General features: G+C 39.7%; 1 protein-coding gene and 1 pseudogene across 1 annotated transcript in view; one reads left to right on the forward strand and one right to left on the reverse strand.

The window, feature by feature from the left end:
• Positions 1-18755, forward strand: part of ATP13A4 (ATPase 13A4) — a 148279-nt gene that overhangs the window by 88723 nt on the left and 40801 nt on the right. The window contains exons 9-13 of the mRNA XM_012806907.1: positions 7632-7766; positions 10600-10770; positions 11557-11714; positions 12321-12509; positions 14641-14702. Coding sequence (XP_012662361.1) covers positions 7632-7766; positions 10600-10770; positions 11557-11714; positions 12321-12509; positions 14641-14702 — 715 coding nt within the window. The remainder of the gene's footprint in view (positions 1-7631; positions 7767-10599; positions 10771-11556; positions 11715-12320; positions 12510-14640; positions 14703-18755) is intronic.
• Positions 528-1117, reverse strand: LOC105887256 (annotated as a pseudogene).

Genomic DNA, 18755 nt, shown 5'->3' on the forward strand with positions numbered 1-18755 from the left:
ATGACATGAAGGCTATGTTAACCAGTTTGATGAAAAATATTTCAAATTGTATATGAAAACAGCACACTGTATCCCATGACTGTATCAATGTACACAGCTATGATTTAATAAAAAAAATTTATAAATTAAAAATAAAAGATGCAACAATTTTATTTTTATTGTAAACCAACAATTTATAGTTGTATAAACTTATGGAGTATGCAGTGAATGTAGAATAATTAAATCAAACTAGTCAATATATCCATCACCTCAAGTACTTAACATTTTTGTGGTAAGAACATTTGAAATTTAATATTAACTCTAATTGCCACATTGTGCAACAGAACTCAAAAAAGAACGAAGCATTCTTCAGAAGAGTTTGCATCTTTGACCATTAATGAGATAAAATATCATTTTCAAAATAGCATCCAAACATGAGTGTATTTACTTACATCCTCCAACATGTTAAACATGGTATTTCATGTTTAACAAACTGTTAACAGAGAAAATTGGTTGAAGAAAGGCATATGAACATTATCTTATAAGAATTAGAACCAAGGGGCTCCATAATCATTCATTCAATATTGTATCTGTGGTTAGAAATATACATGATAGGAACTCCAAGGATTTTCTGGATTCTTCATTTAAGGTCTCGGTCAACTGTGGCCATGATGTAACACTTGTGCTAAGTTACTCTCTGTACTAAGCAGTCATCTGCATAGGTTCCTTTGTGTGTGCATGGTAATCATTCAAATCTTGGGTCCGTGGCAATCCTGAGGGCCACTCGATAATTCTGCCCCAATTTCTCAATTTCAGCCATTACACAGTCAGTTATACAAGGAATACACTTGGCATACAGACAGTCCATCATTGACTGCACTAAGTCCAGCTTGGCTTTAATGGAAAAGTTGATAAAATTGGTATCAACCAAGATGTGGTAAGGTGGGCCCAGTTGTGTATTATACTGGAAGAATAAGCAGGAAGGGTGCTGGGGGACTTCTCTTTCCTTTAATGTGCTAGGATCTTTCTTTCCCTTCTTTTTAGGTTTCAATCTGTCCTTTTCTTTAAGCCTCTGATCCCTGAGACTAAGCATTCGCTTCATGGTTGCATACTTCCTTGTTTTCTTTTGCTTCCCCATGCTCACACCACACTCTTGTTTCTTCTGGAGTCACCCTAATTTTAGCCTTTATATTTAGTTCTGTACTGCATTTTGAATTTTAGTTTTTAGATTTTATTTTGGTTTTTGGATTGAGGCTTATCTTTTGTAAACAGAGATCCAAATGTTTTCATACCAATGGTTGGAAAGATTATTCTTCCTCTATTGAATTGACTTTGCATCTTTATAAAAAAATCAGTTGTCCACTTATGAGTAGATCTGTTTCTCAACTCTTTCTCCTATTTTATTGCTCTATTTCTCTGTTATTATACCAATGCTGCACAGTGTGGCTTTATAATAAGCTTGAAATCAGATAATGTTAGTCCCAGCCTTCTTTCCCTTTTCAGAGTCATTTTGATGTCATTGGGGCCCTTGCATTTCCATTTAACTTTTAAAATCAAGTTGTCAATTTTTCCAAAAACTTCTGGGATTTTGATTATGTTAAATGTTTGGTCAATTTATGGAAAGTTGACATATTAACAGATTCTGATCTTTTCCCCAATGGATATAGGGTACCTCTTGATTTACTTAGGTCTTTTTTGATTTCTCTTAGCAGTATTTTGCAGTTCCTAGTACCTGAGTCTCACACATCCTTTCTCAGATTTATTCTTAAGTATTTTGTATTTTTGATGTTATTGTAAATGATGTTTTTAAATCTAAGTCTTCAATTGTCCATTTGCTAGTAGTTTCCTCATACACATGCCCTGAGCTGAAGTCTGCTGCACTCTGGAGGGGGAGCCTCTGCCAGGCTTTGCAGCTTTGCCCAGACAGTTGTCTGTCCAGTGCGCTGCTCTGTGACATGGAGCTGCTGTAGCCTCCTTAGACCCTCATTTCTGTGTTCAGAACTCAGGAGCCCTCTGGCCTTTGCATTTCCCCTCACTGCATAATGTCCTAGAAACTCTTTAAAGGCAGTAAGCTGAGCAAAGGTAGCACATCTTCATTTGTTTCAGTTCCTTTTTGTTGCTTGATGTTCAGGGTCTAATTGTCTTCTTTTTGTGATATTAGCAGACATAAAGGCTTATGAGTTCGATTTGTTACTTCATCAGGAGCTACACATTTTTACCTCTGTCCTGTCGTTTTTTAATTTAGGTGGAATAATATTTGTAAAAGAAACATTCCTCCACTATTTCATTACCCCAAGAGTTTATTTAATAAATAAAGGATAATGATCTGATTCTTTCTTGTCTTTTATCACCTTTAAAAATGATGGGCTAATTATTTACTATTTTCCAAAGGCTTTTTTTCTTTTTGTGTCATAAGTTTAACATGGTTGGTGCATCTTTATCTATTGCATTATTTATTCCTATTTTTGCTTGCTTTCCCCCATCTTTGGCCTCTGAGATGCTTTTCATGTTGGCTCCTGAGTTTTTATGATATGACCCCACTAGTCTCTGAGAGTTTTATTAAACTCATTGAGACAATTCCTACACCCAACCTCGACACATCCATTTTTCAAAAGAATTCTTAGATAAGGTACTCAATCAAAAGTCCTGTTTTTATGGTGTCAGTCATTGTTTCTTGTCTTTTTGGTAGATATATTTAGGAAATATTTTTTTTAAGATCTAATACATTTTGAGTTCATACTGACAATTCCAATTCAAGTTAAGAACTATAGGCTTTTCACTTAACTTTGTGGATTTTTTTTTTTAATGTGTGTGTATGTCTCCTTTTTCTATACTAAACGTTCTAATTCACAATGTCAGGGATGGATTTTTTTTCGATATGTACAATAATATGAAACCAGCACACTCAGAATTAGTATGATTCCTAAATCAGTTTCAAGTATTTTTGGAATTTTTTTCTCCTGGTGATATTCCCTCAGAAATGGATAGCCAAATTATACATTTTCCCCCCAAGAAACTATTTTAAACTCACTCTGTTCTTTGTATGGTTATGTCAACAACTTGATAGATTCATTTTGCAAACTTGGCTTTAGATGTTAGTGTTAACTTTTCAAACATTTCTTGGTTTTATTTTGTATGGATACTATAGAAAAAATCTATGTGGTTTGAAAATCAAATCCTATAAGACAGGAGATGTTCAGGGGAGTCTGTCTCCTGTATAATTTGTGTATTTATTCTCTCTGTAATCATCACTCTTGTTTGTTTTTGATTTATTACATTTATTTATTTATTTATTTTGAGACCGAGTCTCACTTTGTCATCCTCAGTAGGGTGCCGTGGCATCACAGCTCACAACCACCGCAAACTCTTGGACTCAAGTGACTCTCTTGCCTCAGCCTCCCAAGGAACTGGGACTACAGGCGCTGGCCACAACACCCAGCTGTTTTTAGAGACAGGGTCTCACTTTTGCTCAGGCTCGTCTTGAACTCCTGAGCTCAAGCAATCCACCAGCCTTGGCCTCCCAGAGGGCTAGGATTACAAGCATGAGCCACTTCGTCCAGCCCAATTTATTATATTTATAAATGTAAACAAATTATATATAATACCAATAGCTATATATTATATAAACAAAATAGGATACGTATCCATATTGCTATTTTTGATAGATAAAGGTATATATACTAAATTCATGTAACTATATTTTATGTTGTGTGTACTTACATATTTTACTATGTCTCCCAGAGCACTTTATTAGCAGTATATGTCAATATTCTTCATGCAGCACTTCATCTGCATAATACTCTCCTGTGTGAAGGAACCACTGTTTATTCAATCAGTTCTCAAAGAATTTTTTTCTAAGTCTCTTATTATTACAGATAGTGCTGTATAAAAGGTCTCGTATGTATGTCTTTTTATGTTTTTACCAGTATATCTTTGGTATAGATTTTGAGAAGTAAGATTGCTAGGCTAAAGAATAAATGCATATGTACTTTTCCTGGAAAAATATCACCAAATTTCTTCCCATACAGACTGCACCCATTTGCATTAGCTCTAGAAAGGTGTGAGTGTCCAATTCTTCACAGCCTTGCCAACAGAATATTCTGGCAAACTTTTAGACTTTTCTAATCATGTAAGTGAGCAATGTCATCTCACATATATTTTTCTGTTTTAAGGAAATAACTAAAAGCTTACAGAAAATTTGCACCAATAGTTCGAGTAACTTTTCCAGACACTGTCTGAGAATAAGTGGCTGACGTGGCTCCCTGACCACCATATGTTTCAGTGTGCATTTCTTAAGGACACGGATATTTTCCTACGTAAACAGCAGTTGATCCAGGAAGTTAATGTTGACCCACTACTACTGTCAGACCTCATTCATGTCTGCCAACTATTCAGCAATATTGAAGTGGTTCTCAACCTTCCTAATGCCGCAGCCCTTTAATACAGTTCCTGTGGGTCGCGACCCACAGGTGAGAACCGCTGCTTTAGGGGAAAGAGATCCAAGATCTCAAAACGCTTTTGTTCCCCATGTTGCTTTAATCTTCAGTCTTTTTTTTTTTTTTTAACTTCCATAACTTTTACTCTTTCAACTCTGGTTCTTTTGTAGCATGTAACTCAATTTAGATTTGTTCAATGTTGCCTCGTAGTTAAATTCACGTTCTGCATTTCTGGTGGGAATATCGCAGACACAGTGCTGTGTTCTCACAGCTTCCTCTCAGGTGGTCCGTGATTCAAATTTGTCCCTGTTACTGGTGAGGTTACTTGGATTACTGACTTAAATGGTATCTTCCTGCTTCTTCACTGTAAATTAATTTTGTCTTCCTTTGCAATTAATAACTATTTAGTTGAGAGATACTCTAAGGCTGTATAAATAAACCATCTCCATCACATTTGCACCTGCTAGTTTTCGTATCCATTGATGTTTCTTGACTAAATGAATTATTGCAACTAATAGAATAGTTGCCAAATGATGATTTTTCTATTTTTATATCTCCCCCTAATGAATTAATTGTCATTTTTCTACAAAGAACACTTTCTTTCTCTTTATCTCCTTATTCATCTACTTATGCCATTATGGATTCATGAATCCCTATTTTATTCAATGGTTATAATTCTTTATCACTATGATTTGCTTTGATGCTAAAATTGTTATAGACTCAGGCAAGGAGGGCCCTTTGAGTTGCTTTTGATACCTTTGTGATATGTCCGCAGCATTCTCTGAGCACTTTCCTACTTAGAGCACAACAAGATGTTCCAGCTATGTAATGCTCTTCTTGGCCCAACCTTATAATCAGCCCTTTTTCTAAAGAACCCTGGTGTTTTATCAGGAGGAATGAAGTTAAGAAGCCAAAATTTAGGCACTGATTGTATTCATCATTATTGAATGTTTTATTACTCTAAGGCCTTCTCAAAAGACCACGTCAGAGACTATATGTATAAACAGACTAGCAAATACGTGTTGGTGTATTTCTTTATCTACACACATTTACATCTATAGCATTTTTCTCTTTCTCTATCCAGTCCACAGGTATTTCCAATTCTAACCCAATGTCATAGGCTTTATTCTAGTTTTATCTCTTTCTGATTTGTAACTTCCTTCATGAGAAAACTGGCTCTCATTAACCTCCATCTATCCACACAGAGCCTCTTATCCATGGGGGATCCATTTCAAGACTCCCAACAGGTGCTTGAAATCATGAGTAGTACTGAGCCTGATGGCATCGGTAAGAACGTATTTCTGTTCATGCTTTCTGCCCACTCCTTTAATGCCTTTTCCATTTTAATAAGCACTTACACAGCGTGTTAGTGACTTTTTCAGTTTGAGGGACAACAGCAAAACAAACATGAAATTTCTATACAATTTGATATGTTTACATCAACCCAATCAACATGGCTTTTGCCTCATTACTTGATTATTGTGTTAAGACATTTATGTTTTCCACTTGACAGATTTGACTTGTGCCCTTGTAAATTAAAAAATCAACACATTGTACCCCATATATACATAAATGTGTTCATGATCTATGTGTATATGACTTAATAAAAAACATGAATTTCTTTCTCCTTCTTCATAATTTCACAAATAGATTTTTTTCTTAGTGTGGATCTCAGCAACCTCAGTGTACAATTATTTTCCTCTTTCTTCATTAAGTTGAGAACTTACCCCTTTTCACTTAAACTAAGGAAGCATGTTATAGTTTCTCTTTGACATATGTGAATTGTCAGCATCACTAATTGTGTGCTTTTGGGCCATTATTAAGTAAAATAAAGGCTGCTTGAAATAAGCACTTATTATCATAACAGTAGAAAGAGAACCAAGATGGCTACTGAGTAACAAACAGATAGCATTTTTTTTTTTTTTTTTTTACTTCCATAACTCTGGCTAGAGAGATAATTCATGTTCTGGGTAGGACAGAGCAGAATGGCACAATATTTCATCATGCTATTCAGAATAGTGCACAATAAAAAGCTTATGAATTAGCTTGGTGCCCGTGGCATAGTGGTTAAGGCTCCAGCCTCATGCACTGAGGGTGGCAGGTTTGAACCTGGCCCGGGCCAGCTAAACAACAATGACAACTGCAACAAGAACAAGAACAACAACAACATATCTGGGTATTGTGGTAGGTGCCTGTAGTCCCAGCTACTTGGGAGGCTGAGGCAAGAGAATCGCCTGGGCTCAGGAGTTTGAGGTTGCTGTGAGCTGTGATGCCACAGCACTCTACCAAGGGTAAGAGTTTTTTACTCCCCCCCCCAAAAAAAGGTTATTAATTGCTTATTTCTGGACTTGTTCATTTAATATTTTCCAACTGTAGTTGTCTGCAAGTAATTGCAATTTAGGAAAGGAAAGCTGCAGATGGGGGAGGACTACTGGTCTTATTTGTATATAGTATCCTTTGTGCCTGAATGTAACTAATCTGCCATCATTGCTGAAACTTCTTCCACTCCCCAACCCCTGCACCCCAACCCCTACTCCCTCGGCCACTGCCACCATGGGGCCCCCTCCCTCCCTGCTCAGGCTCTGACACCCTGTACCAGGCCATGCAAACATCTTTCCATCCTGACCACACAGCTTAGGTCCAGTTCCCCACAGTGAGCTGGCAGCCCACCCCATCCAGATCACTGCAGGCTGAGTTGTGCCTGTCCCGCTCAGTGCTGTGATAGCTTTGGGACTCTGTAAGGAAGGAAAGACATAAAGGCAGCCAGGCAATCAGGAAGGAAGGAAAGAGCTTTAATTTCTACGTTATGAGTAAGAATGAACAGACTTTCAAACATTTAACACACCACTTACGTTTTGTTTTGTGTGAACTATTAACATCCAGCAATTTTGTTAGACATTTATTTGCTATACATCTCTTTTTAAGGAACTCTATATATTAAGAATATTGCTCTTTTGTCTGTAATGTAAATATCTAATACGTTTTCAGAATTTGTCTTTAGTTTTTTCTTTACTTCTTTTTCTCTCACCCAAAAGTTTTTATGTTACATGATTTATATTTTTTCCTCTAGACTTTTAATCCATGTTGAGGAATGTCTCCCCTTCAAAAAAAAAATGGGCTGGTTGCTTTTTCATTGATTTTCAACTTGAATAGATGTTGGACAGGTTATTTTTGTGGAGAAAGAACCTGACTCAACCTGTCTCCTCACTCTTTCAGCTGGAGTCCAAGAACTGGAGTCACGCCTCCTGGTACCTGGAGATTTATTAATTTTGACAGGGAACAAAGTGCAGATGCCATGTGATGCCGTTCTGATCGATGGCAGCTGCGTGGTAGATGAAGGCATGCTGACAGGTGGGTTCTATCTGCACAGCCTCAGCGTCTCTGGGCTGAGCTGGGCTCCACGCTACCATGGTCCCTGCTCTGCCTCCCACTGCAAAACAGGCTGCTCTGGGACCTTCCTATTTCCACAAATCCCGGTCCTGCTGGGGATGGATCTGAGAGTTCAAATTAAAGCTGCTTTCTCCGTGCTGAATTTGATACAGTCATAACTTTTTGAGTGTTGAGCATTTTCTTCTTGAACAAAAGATTACTACAACCCTCTCGTTTTACCATAAAAGATCATAGGGATCATTAGGTTTTTCAGAATTGTCTGTGACTTTTATATGTAATATTTTTACGTAAAATGTCTTCCAATAGACTTGGAGAGTTTGAAAACCACCAATGACATCCTGAATCTCAGGGTGTTTCTCTCCATGTTCTTCTGGGCCTGTCTTGAAAATGTTATAAAGTTTGTGATGCAGCATTTGGTAAATCCGCTACTTCTAAAACACACGTTACCTATTGTGCACCAACTGTATTCCATTTTTTTTTTTTTATTGTTGGGGATTCATTGAGGGTACAAGAAACCAGTTTACACTGATTGCGTTTGTTAACTATATTTCATTTTTAATAGCATGCTGGAACTGGAGGGACCTTGAAGGTCACCCTCTTCACAGGTGAGGTCCAGAGGGGAGTGACTCACTCAAGGTCATCACTTTGATTTTTCACTCACACAGCTTAATGGTGAGATGTTGTGGCAACATTTCTGTAAGATGAAGAAGAACCATAAAGTCTTTTCCAGAAATTAAATGGGGGGCTATGAATGCACAATTGGTGTACTGTGGTACCCATTAAAAGTACAATTTTTTTTTTTTTTTTTTTTGAGACAGAGCCTCAAGCTGTCCCCTTGGGCAGAGTGCCATGGCATTACAGCTCACAGCAACCTCCAACTCCTGGGCTCAAGTGAGTCTCCTGCCTCCGCCTCCCAAGTAGCTGGGACCACAGGCGCCTGCCACAATGCCTGGCTATTTTTTGGTTGCAGCCATCATTGTTGTTTGGCGGGTCCAGGCTGGGGATTCGAACCCGCCACCTTAGGTGTACGTGGCTGGCGCCTTAGCCAGCTGAGCTATAGGCGCCAAGCCTAAAAGTACAAATTGAATCCATTTTTCTCAGGCAGACAATAAAGGCATGAAATGGAGATGGGAACACACATCTCTCTACTATATGAACTTTTTAAAGAGCATAAAACATGGCAGATCATGAGGTCAGCTTCCTTTCTCCCAAGAATCCATAGATTCATAAAAGTCTATAATATTGGGGCCTTTGCAATGCCAGGTACCATTTTCCTAATCAAAGTAGTCCCAGTGCCCCAGAGTATAGTTCTATTTTATAGTTCACCCTGCAAAGACTAAAGACTAGCAAGACTTTAAGCTTGCTGCTCAGGACAGGCCATAGTTCTCTTCACAGCTTCATTCAGCACCTTGTATTAGCTCTTCAGCCCAAGGCAGGATGCCCCTCCCACTGCTCTGACAAGGTTATCTGGTCCCCATTGTCAGATCCAATGGATCCTGTAAGTCTCTCATCTTCTTGTCCATTCTGTTGCATTTGACTATTCTGACCATCTCTCCTTCTGCTCTAGCTCTCCTCTCCTCTCTCTAGCTTTCTAAGGTGACACTCTCTCTCCAACTTCCTCACGGCTGACCACACCCACGCAGTCCCTTGTGCCGTTCCTATCCCTCCATCTCCCGAGTTGCTGCTGCTGTTCAGGGCTACGGTGTTGTCCTTGCCTCTTCTTAACCCAGACATGGTCCCCATGCAGTCTTGTCTCTTTCCGTGGCTTTAACTTTAGGCTAATAGACTTGACTAAATATCACAAGTGAAGCCTTTCACCTGAGCTCCAGCTCCAACCCTCTCAGTATCTACAAGGAATCTCAACGCGGTCGTTCTACAAGGCAGCTTCAGCTCATGGTGGCAGAAGGGTGATTCTTCCTATCCCACTATAATCCCTATCTTGATGAATAAAGCCACCCTCTGCTCACCTCCCAAGTCAGGAGCCTGGAAGCCATTTAAATTCCTCTATCCCTGTAACCTGACAATATGAAAATGTCTTCAAGTTTTGTAGCATCTTCCATATTTCTTGAGTCCAGCACTTCCTTTCAATTCCCATAGCCAGGGCCTAGTTCATACTTCATCCCTTCCACCCGGGACTCTGGTCACTTCCCAGCGGCATGTACAGCCTCCAGCCTCACCAGACTGCAGTTCACTCCCTCTACTGTGGCAGAGTGCGCGCTCTTACACATACATATGATTCACCTGTGCCAGTTTCAACTTGTTTGTTCCATCTATGGGGATTTTACATTTCTAGATTTTTGTGTGTTTCAAAACTTTCATACAATGACCCGTGTATTGCTCTCCTGATTAAAACATTTAAATATCTCCCCACACTCCTTCAGCCACCAATACCTTTAGAAAAATGTTTAAGTGTTTAATATGGTGCAACTGGGACTGGCCATGCTTAGGCTCCTATGTAGCTCTCCCGGCCCTTGTCACCCACACCCTACATTCTAGACTGTACACCTTGCTATTCCCTAAATATTACTTCCAGCTACCTTCCATGTTTGCTTTACAGTACTCAGTCTTTATAATACTGCATTATACCTATTTGTTTGCATTTCTGTCTCCCCCGCCCAACTACAGACTTCTTAGAAACAAGAGCTATGCTTATCCTTATATCCCTAATATCTAGGGTAGTCTCTGCCACCTGGAAGGCTCACAGCAAATGTCTGCTGTGTGATGAGTGAGTGCAGGCATGAGGCAAATGAGTGAAGGCTTTTACCCCACAAAATGAGGTGGTTGTTTTCTGCAGGAGAGAGTATTCCAGTCACTAAAATGCCATTACCCAAGATGGATAGCTCTGTGCCCTGGAAAACACAGAGTGAAGCTGATTACAAACGCCACGTCCTCTTCTGTGGAACAGAGGTGATCCAGGCCAAGGCCGCGAGCTCTGGGATGGTGAGAGCAGTGGTGCTACAGACAGGTTAGCACCAGACCCTTTGTGTTGCTAGTTTTAATGAGACACTTCCAATCAGTTTGTTTAGTGCCTTAAATGTATTAGGTAAAGAGCAGCCTCTAGACAACAAATCAAATCTATGTAAATTGATGTATTTTACATGTCAGTTGAACTATGGTATATGCAGTAAAAATGATAATCTTGATGACAGTAATTACCACTAATGTGCTTTTCAATCAGTAAACAATTTCCACATATCAAACCAGCAGAGCAAAAATGTCAGCTGTCCCCCGTTATACTTCAATAGGCTGAAGCCACACAATGCAAGTGAACTTTTAAAAATAACATAGCTAGTCATCGACAGAGCTGGACCTAGAACTCAGATCTTCTAATTCCAAATCCCGAGTTCTTTCTAGGCAGGCAAAGCTAGAAACCACTGAAAAATACTAGACAACTGAGTCCATTGGTATTTAGTTGGCCATTTAACTTTAATTCAAGTGGTATGTGTGTGCGCTTCTGAGTCATTTCTTTGAAATAAAGTTATATTTGGAAAAGTTGCCTCTTCTCTAGTTTCTGTCTCTGGCAGGCATTGAAATTGGAGGTATGGGAAAGGCAGGCCTGAAAGAGTACCAGGCTCAAGAAAGACTTTCCATTCTAGCACTTATGTGTTTTTCCATTTATCTTTCAATTGCCTTTGGGTTTAAACACTGTTTAAATGTCACTAGAGGAAATCAGAGGCAATGCTGAGGCTTAGAAGAGCAGTAGCCATTGGGTCCGTCACCCTGAGAGTGGGATGTGTATTTGCTGTTTCAGGTTTCAACACTGCCAAGGGGGACCTCGTGAGATCCATTCTCTACCCCAAACCAATGAATTTTAAACTCTACAGGGATGCCATCAGCTTCCTCCTGTGCCTTGTGGGGACGGCCACCATCGGCATGATCTATACCCTGTGCGTCTTCGTGCTCAGCAAGGTCAGCTGCCTTTGCTGTTTTGTTACCTGCGCACAGACCTTTGCCCTGTGTGATTCATACTGTGCTGGGTGTTCATACTGTGCATGTGGGCAGGGTTGACAGCCTGGGAAACAAAAGCTAATGCTGAAGCCTGTGTCTAGCCTTCCAGTTCCCCAGTATAAGCAACTGATCACTAAGTTCCACAATAACAATCAGATTTTGTGGGATACAACAATTTGTGTATTGAGATATGAACATCCCTCTCTACTCTTCCTCATGCTTCTCCCTAAACCATTTTTCCCTTTTCAATCTGAGAATACATCTATTTCTGTAAAGTGGTAGTTTTGTATCTATCAAATGAGGAATTTTAAATAAAACGGGATACTCAGGGTTGGTAAGGGCATGGCCAACTGGTGCATTATTCTCTGCTGATAACACTATGAATCATTACAAACCTTTTTACTGCACTTTGGGAATAAGTATCGAAAGCTATAAACATGGTCAGACCCTTTCGCCTAATGATGCCATTTCTAGAAATTTAATCTAAACAAAAAAGAAGGAAAAAAGTCCCATGCCATCTATTACTAATTTATCTATCATGGTTAAAGAATGACGACTATCTTCCAGGAGCCTCTAGAGGAGGTGGTGAAGAAAGCCCTCGACGTCATCACAATCGCAGTGCCCCCTGCTCTGCCTGCGGCCCTGACCACAGGCATTATCTACGCCCAGAAGAGGCTAAAGAAGAAAGGCATCTTCTGTATTAGCCCCCAGAGGATCAATGTGTGTGGACAATTAAATCTTGTCTGCTTTGACAAGGTACGTGTGCCTCATCCTTACTCTCAGTGCCACCTTTATCATCACTGTCATCTTGGATAGTGTTTTTACCCTCTTGCGAGGCAGGGAATGTAGAATGTGGACACGTGGTTTCATGATTATCTCTGGTTGGCTGTGTGATCTGGGATGCACATGTCTCTTGGGCTCTCAGATTCTAGGGTTTAGAGGAGTGGATGGGGGACCAAATAGAAGAATTTTAAAGCCCCTCCAACTTCAATATTCTATGAAAAACAATTAATGAAAAAAACATTTGTCCGGCTGCAGTCAAAACCCTCATACAAAGAACAAAATTTGAATCTTTAACTACGGTCACTGCTGTGCCCCTAATGCTGTATTTCTTGGCATATAGTCCATGCTTAATAAGTATGTATTGAATTAATGAGTGAATCAGAAAGGAAGAGTTTAGTAAACCGTGTCTTACTGGGAGCCTTGGCTCCAACCTTTACTACATTTTCCCATCTACAGTTTATTGCTTAAAATTACACTTATTCATGGCCAGTTATTCCTGACCAGCTTCATATCCTACACCCTCTCTTGAAGGTGGGAGTTTTAAGAGGCTAAGTTAGAGGGGTCCTCATGGGCAGGTGAGCATTGGCAAAGGCATGGGGGGCAGGAAAGCAACACCGTGTGGTTTTCATTAGAGCAGGACATTAGTAACGGGAGAGTATATCTGTGGACCTTGAATGTCTGATTAGAACATTTTTACTTATTCTTTAAGCAGCAGAAAGCCATTGAAGGTTTTGTTGTTGTTGCCTTAATTTCTTGTCATGGTAGAATACACAGAACATAAAATTTACCATTTTAACCATTTTTAAGTGCAGTGTTAACTGACATTAAATACATGCTCGCTGTTCTGTGACCGTCACCATCATTCTTATCTTCCCCAGCTGAAACTGTAGCCATTAAACAATGCATTGAAGGTTTTGATGGCAGAGAGTTAATGAGATCTGAGCTGTGTTTTATAATTGTTGGAGTATCAGAAAGATCTACCAAGAGCAGAAAGTTAATACGGCTCTTGCCACTGTTTTGATATTATTTTGTGATCAAACTAGCATCGTAAGAAAAGACAGTCTGTTTAGGAGATCGTATCCTTGGCCTTGGAAAAAGAAACAGGAATGAGAAAGATAACTATGAATTGAATTTGAATAAAAAATGAGAAATAACCGTGAATAATTACCATTACTATTAGCTTTTAGTATATGCTAGATATTAAATCATACACCTAACATGATCCCATTTAATTCTCACAACAACTCTGTGAGATTCTGACCATGTTACAGATAAGGCCCCCGATGGTTAGAAGATGAAGCCGTTTTCCCAGGTCACACAGCTGGTGTTTGAACCGCCCTGCCATAGTGCTGAGAGAAATGCCAGCAAATGCTTTTACCAGATAGGCATCAAATAGCAAACAATGGCTTTAGTCTTTTCACAAGGAATGCCCTGGAGGGAAATATTCAACTCCAATACTTATTTCTGATGACATAGTCTAACTTCTGCTATAAAAACTGGGACGCTCTCAGTTTATAACTCTTTTCTTTTTCTTTTTTTTTTTTTTTTTTAATTGAATGGTAACTATGTACATTAATGCACTTCCGGGGTACAGTGTGGGGTTTTCACATACAATTGGAAACATTTCCATCAAACTGGTTAACACAGCCTTCGTGTCATTTTCTTAGTTATGGTGTTGAAACGTTCATATTCTACTCTTAGGAAGATTCACTTGTATCCTTGTACGATAAACCACAGAAGTGATCCCTCCAATCCCCCTCCCTCCACCCATCATTTTATAACTTTTATAGGCTTACCCCGGCCTTTTCCTTCCATTCGGCCTACCATTACACCCTCAAAACAGTTTTCTGAGGTTGTGAGGAAGGCCCCGTTCTCTTCACCCTACCCTGGAGGGTGTTAAAGTTCAAAGAAATTGTCCGTTTGTCAGGTAACTGGTGTGAGCTCATCCAAACTTCCACCCAAACCTCCTTTTCACGTCCCCCCTTGAAGTACTGGTCGGGATAATATGTTTGTGAAGTACATTTTCTTATTAAAACCTACCTTATTTGTCTTTGTGATAGAGTCTTCGCTGTGAAGGTAAACCAAGTTATTTGTCTCTGTTTAGACAGGGACCTTAACGAGGGATGGCCTGGACCTCTGGGGAGTTGTGCCCTGTGACGGGAATGGGTGAGTGCCCTGGACAAATGGCATTGCAGTTTCATTTTCCAGATTTCCCCATTTGCTCTTGAAACTACTAATGGAGACGTTTTAGCATTGGCTTTGGTGGACAGTGATTGTCAAAATGTCTTCATTTAATTTCTCCTCTTCAATTCTTCTAGGACTTTAAAAAACATGCGTATTCCCCTGGTCCCCCACCTGTCCCAGGCCAGTCACAAAGGTAGGAGGTAGTGGGGAAGTTTTGACACATTCAAATCCTTGCTGAAATGCAATTTGCTGGCTGGGCACAGAGGCTCACGCCTGTAATCCTAGCACTCTGGGAGGCTGAGGCAGGTGGATTGCCTGAGCTCAGAAGTTCAAGACCAGCCTAAGTAAGAGCGAGACCCCATCTCTAAAAAATAGCCAGGTGTTGTGGAGGGCACCTGGAGTCCCAGGTACCAGGGAGGCTGAGGCAAGGGAATCTCTTTGAGTCCAAGTGTTTGAGGTTGCTGTGAGCTATGATACCAGAGCACTCGACTGAGGTTGACAAAGTGAGACTCTGTCTCTAAATAAATAAATAAACAAAAGGGAAAGAAAGAAATGCCATTTTCTTTAGCATATTCATCGGAGACCTGAGGTTGACCCCATTTAAGTAATTTGGACAAGACTAGGACACTGCCCTTCAGGGAGGCAGGATTCTTTTATGCAAGCTGAAACATCTTGATATGCTAGGAGGAAGGAGAACCCTGTACTGACTTTTGTACCCGGGATTTCAGGAAGAGGAACATTTGTGGAATCATAGCTAGTGGACTCATTTTTCTTAGTATTTTGATTCTGGGAACTCCACTTTCTGGCTGCTGTAAGCTGCTCTTCTCTAGCAAGAAAAGACTTCCTTTTGGCAATGTTCGGCAGGGTGTGATGATTTGTCTCTCTCCCTCCTGAGGCCCTCTGGTGGTCATGTCTGAATTTGTGTTTCTGCTTGCTTTTTCTCCTGGCTGCCCACCTCCCGTGTGATCAGAACGTGAAAGGGGACACGTTTGACATTTACCATTTTGTTTGAAAATGCAAGTCTTTTTGTCTATTCCTTAACACCCTAAATCACAAAGCGTTTTATTCATGAAAGGTTCACTGTGGTCCTTCTGCAGTGTGCAGATGACATACAGTTTATCCATGAAATATTTTTAATAACATTTGATTTGAATATGTCTTATACGCAAGTCTCATGCCTAGCTTAAAAAGTAATCCTGGTACTTCGAACCACTTTAGTTTACAGAGGAAGCCTTTTACGGCGTTAAATGTTCCAAAGTTCTTTCAATTTTTCCTGGAGAATGGATTTGAATACACACCCCATCTCGTTGTTTGCTAGTAATTTTCTTTTTCAACTTCTTGAAGATATGTATGCGTTTATTCCAATGTGTGAGCATCTTGAGAGCAATCTTCTTTGTTCTTATGCTTGTGCTCCTCATGCCACAGCACTGTACCAGGCACACAGTAGGCGCTCAGTAAATGTTTGTTCACCTAAAATGAACTAAATATGTTCTGTATTTTGAATGTTCTACTTATTGAATTAACATCATGTTATTCATAAAACTATGGAAACTTTCTATTTCTAAAAATGACTTGTTATATTTAACTAAAAGCAAGTGATACAATACACGTTTAGGTAACTTATTGATTAATTAGGCCTACCTTGCTTCTCTCTCACTCCCCCACTTCCTTCCTTCCATCTAAAAGATCACAATGATTTTAATTGTCACAATGTAATCAAACGATTACAATGGCAATTTACACACCTTTTAGGTGCAGGAAAGAGCTACAAGAAGGACTCTATTCAACAAATTCAAATATTGTGATTTGGTTGTTTGTACCCTCAGATTAACCTGGAATTAAAAAAAATGCACTGAATAGTGAAAGAAAACTTTAAAAAGAATAGAAAATGTTATGAAACAATAATACATAAAAGCAGCAATTTAAAAATTTTTTTTACCTTGATGTATTTAATTAATTAGATGAGAGAAAAAATAGAATTAATTCTAGGTAAGACGTAAGCACCAGACTTACAAAGTATTACATATATTTTTGTTCGTTGTTATCTGATAATTTTGAAATCTTTTCCGTAAAGGGCCTGATTGTTGTGCTAGATACGTCAAAGGACCATCAAAGTCTATCAGAGATTGATAAATTAGAAATATTTGAATAAAAATACAAATACGGTAGAGAATGGTAGAGAGAGGTATGCATTTGTTGAGCTACTCAGAGTCTGACTCAATACCCTGGAACTCAGAATTATATACTTAGAATTACTGACTGATGACGATGTACGTATCATTGTAAAAATAAGATTTTTCTTCTGATTTTTGCTTTTCTTTTCTGATCTGTGCTTGCATTGCTGTGTTAACTATATTGCTGGTGGTCTCTTCCTTTTAGATATTTATGAAAATACATGGGGCATGTTGTCAGCCACTAAGACGAGTTGCTTTTCTGGCACAGAATAGTGGATGTAACCAACAGGGTCAATAATAAGCCCAAAGATTTTTCAACTCTTAGTGTTACAAAAGGAATCTTGAATGCAAAATCCAGGAGGATATGTGACGGAATTATGAGTTAACACTGTGATGTGCTTTCTTTCAAAACAAAAGGCTGGAGCAACCTAAGCAAACTAAGAAATGCAGTAGCCGTGTTATCAGGAGTGATAGTCAGATCCCGGGGACCACATTTTAAGACAAACTGACAAAAACCTTTCTAAGAAAGAGTAACCAGAAAGGTTAGAGGTTTGATAAAAGTGTGTGTTGGAGGAACAGCTAGAGGCGCCTCTGTATCCCAGAGAGGGGGCATGAAGGGGCCATGGCAGAGCGGATCCCTAAGTCTGCAAGAGGTTGACATGTGGAGAAGGAGGGGCAAGTCGATTCTGATTGGTTCCAAGAAATAGATTTTGCCTCAATGTGAGAAAAACCTTCTCCATTCAAGGATCCTCCAAACTGGATGGGCTGCTTTGTGAACCAAATACTACCGTGTACAATTAAGAAGAAGCTGGTTATCAGGGTTGCCTGGGCCTGAGGCTGAATTCAATGGCTTCCAGTCTGAATTAGTGAAAGAACCCTGCATATGACATTGAGTTGTATTTTAACAGATTTTAGATGAAGCCACTTTCTATAGGGAACGATGAGAGTAATGGCTGCCATATGGACACTAGAGGCCAGGGTAGAAGAGGGGAATACAGGGACCTTTTCAAATATGTTTTTAGAGTTTATTTCTTCACCATTACACCTTGCAGATTTGTTCATTCATTCACGCGCTTATTGACTGTCTACTGTGGGCCAAATATCACATATATCAGGAGACAGATATGAAAGATACAACCCTGTCCCGAAGGTTTGATTGAGGGAGATGAACATATATAGCTATAGATAACTGTACATAACTGTAGTATGAGCTACTCTGTTCTGTCCCACAGGATTGGAAAAAAAGTAGTTGGGAAGGAAGTGGAGAGGCTTACAAGTAAAGGTGATACTTTTAGTTCTTTTTAGACTTCTGAAATTAAATCAGTCAAGGAAGGGTGAAAAGAGGGGAAAAAAGAGCTTGAAAGAAGGTCAGTGACCTTTCTCTTACTCAGCAAACTTACCCAAGGATGGTGCCTAGAAAAAACTCAGTTTGGGGGGACTAGACAGTGGGTATACAATGGAACAAAGCATGTTTAGGCAGTGCCTGTGGCTCAGTGGGCAGGGCGCTGGCTCCATATACTGAGGGTGGTGGGTTCAAACCTGGCCCTGGCCAAACTGCAAACAAAAAATAGCCAGGCCTGTAGTCCCAGCTATTCAAGAGGCTGAGACAAGAGAATCAGCTAAGCCAGGAGTTGGAGGTTGCTGTGAGCTGTGATGCTACAGCATTCAACCAAGGGCAACAAAATGAGGCTCTGTGTCTAAAAAAAAAAAAATGTTCACCTCTAAGATGATCCATTTTGGCATGAAGGGTTAGAACTAAAAGTCTTTCCCGGGTGGCACCTGTGGCTTAAAAGGGTAGGGCGCCGGCCCCATATGCTGGAGGTGGCAGGTTCAAACCCAGCCCCGGCCAAAATAAAAAAAA

This window comes from Otolemur garnettii, unplaced genomic scaffold (assembly GCF_000181295.1).
Source record: "Otolemur garnettii isolate 467f Iridium unplaced genomic scaffold, OtoGar3 scaffold00060, whole genome shotgun sequence".
Taxonomy (NCBI): Eukaryota; Metazoa; Chordata; class Mammalia; order Primates; family Galagidae; genus Otolemur; species Otolemur garnettii.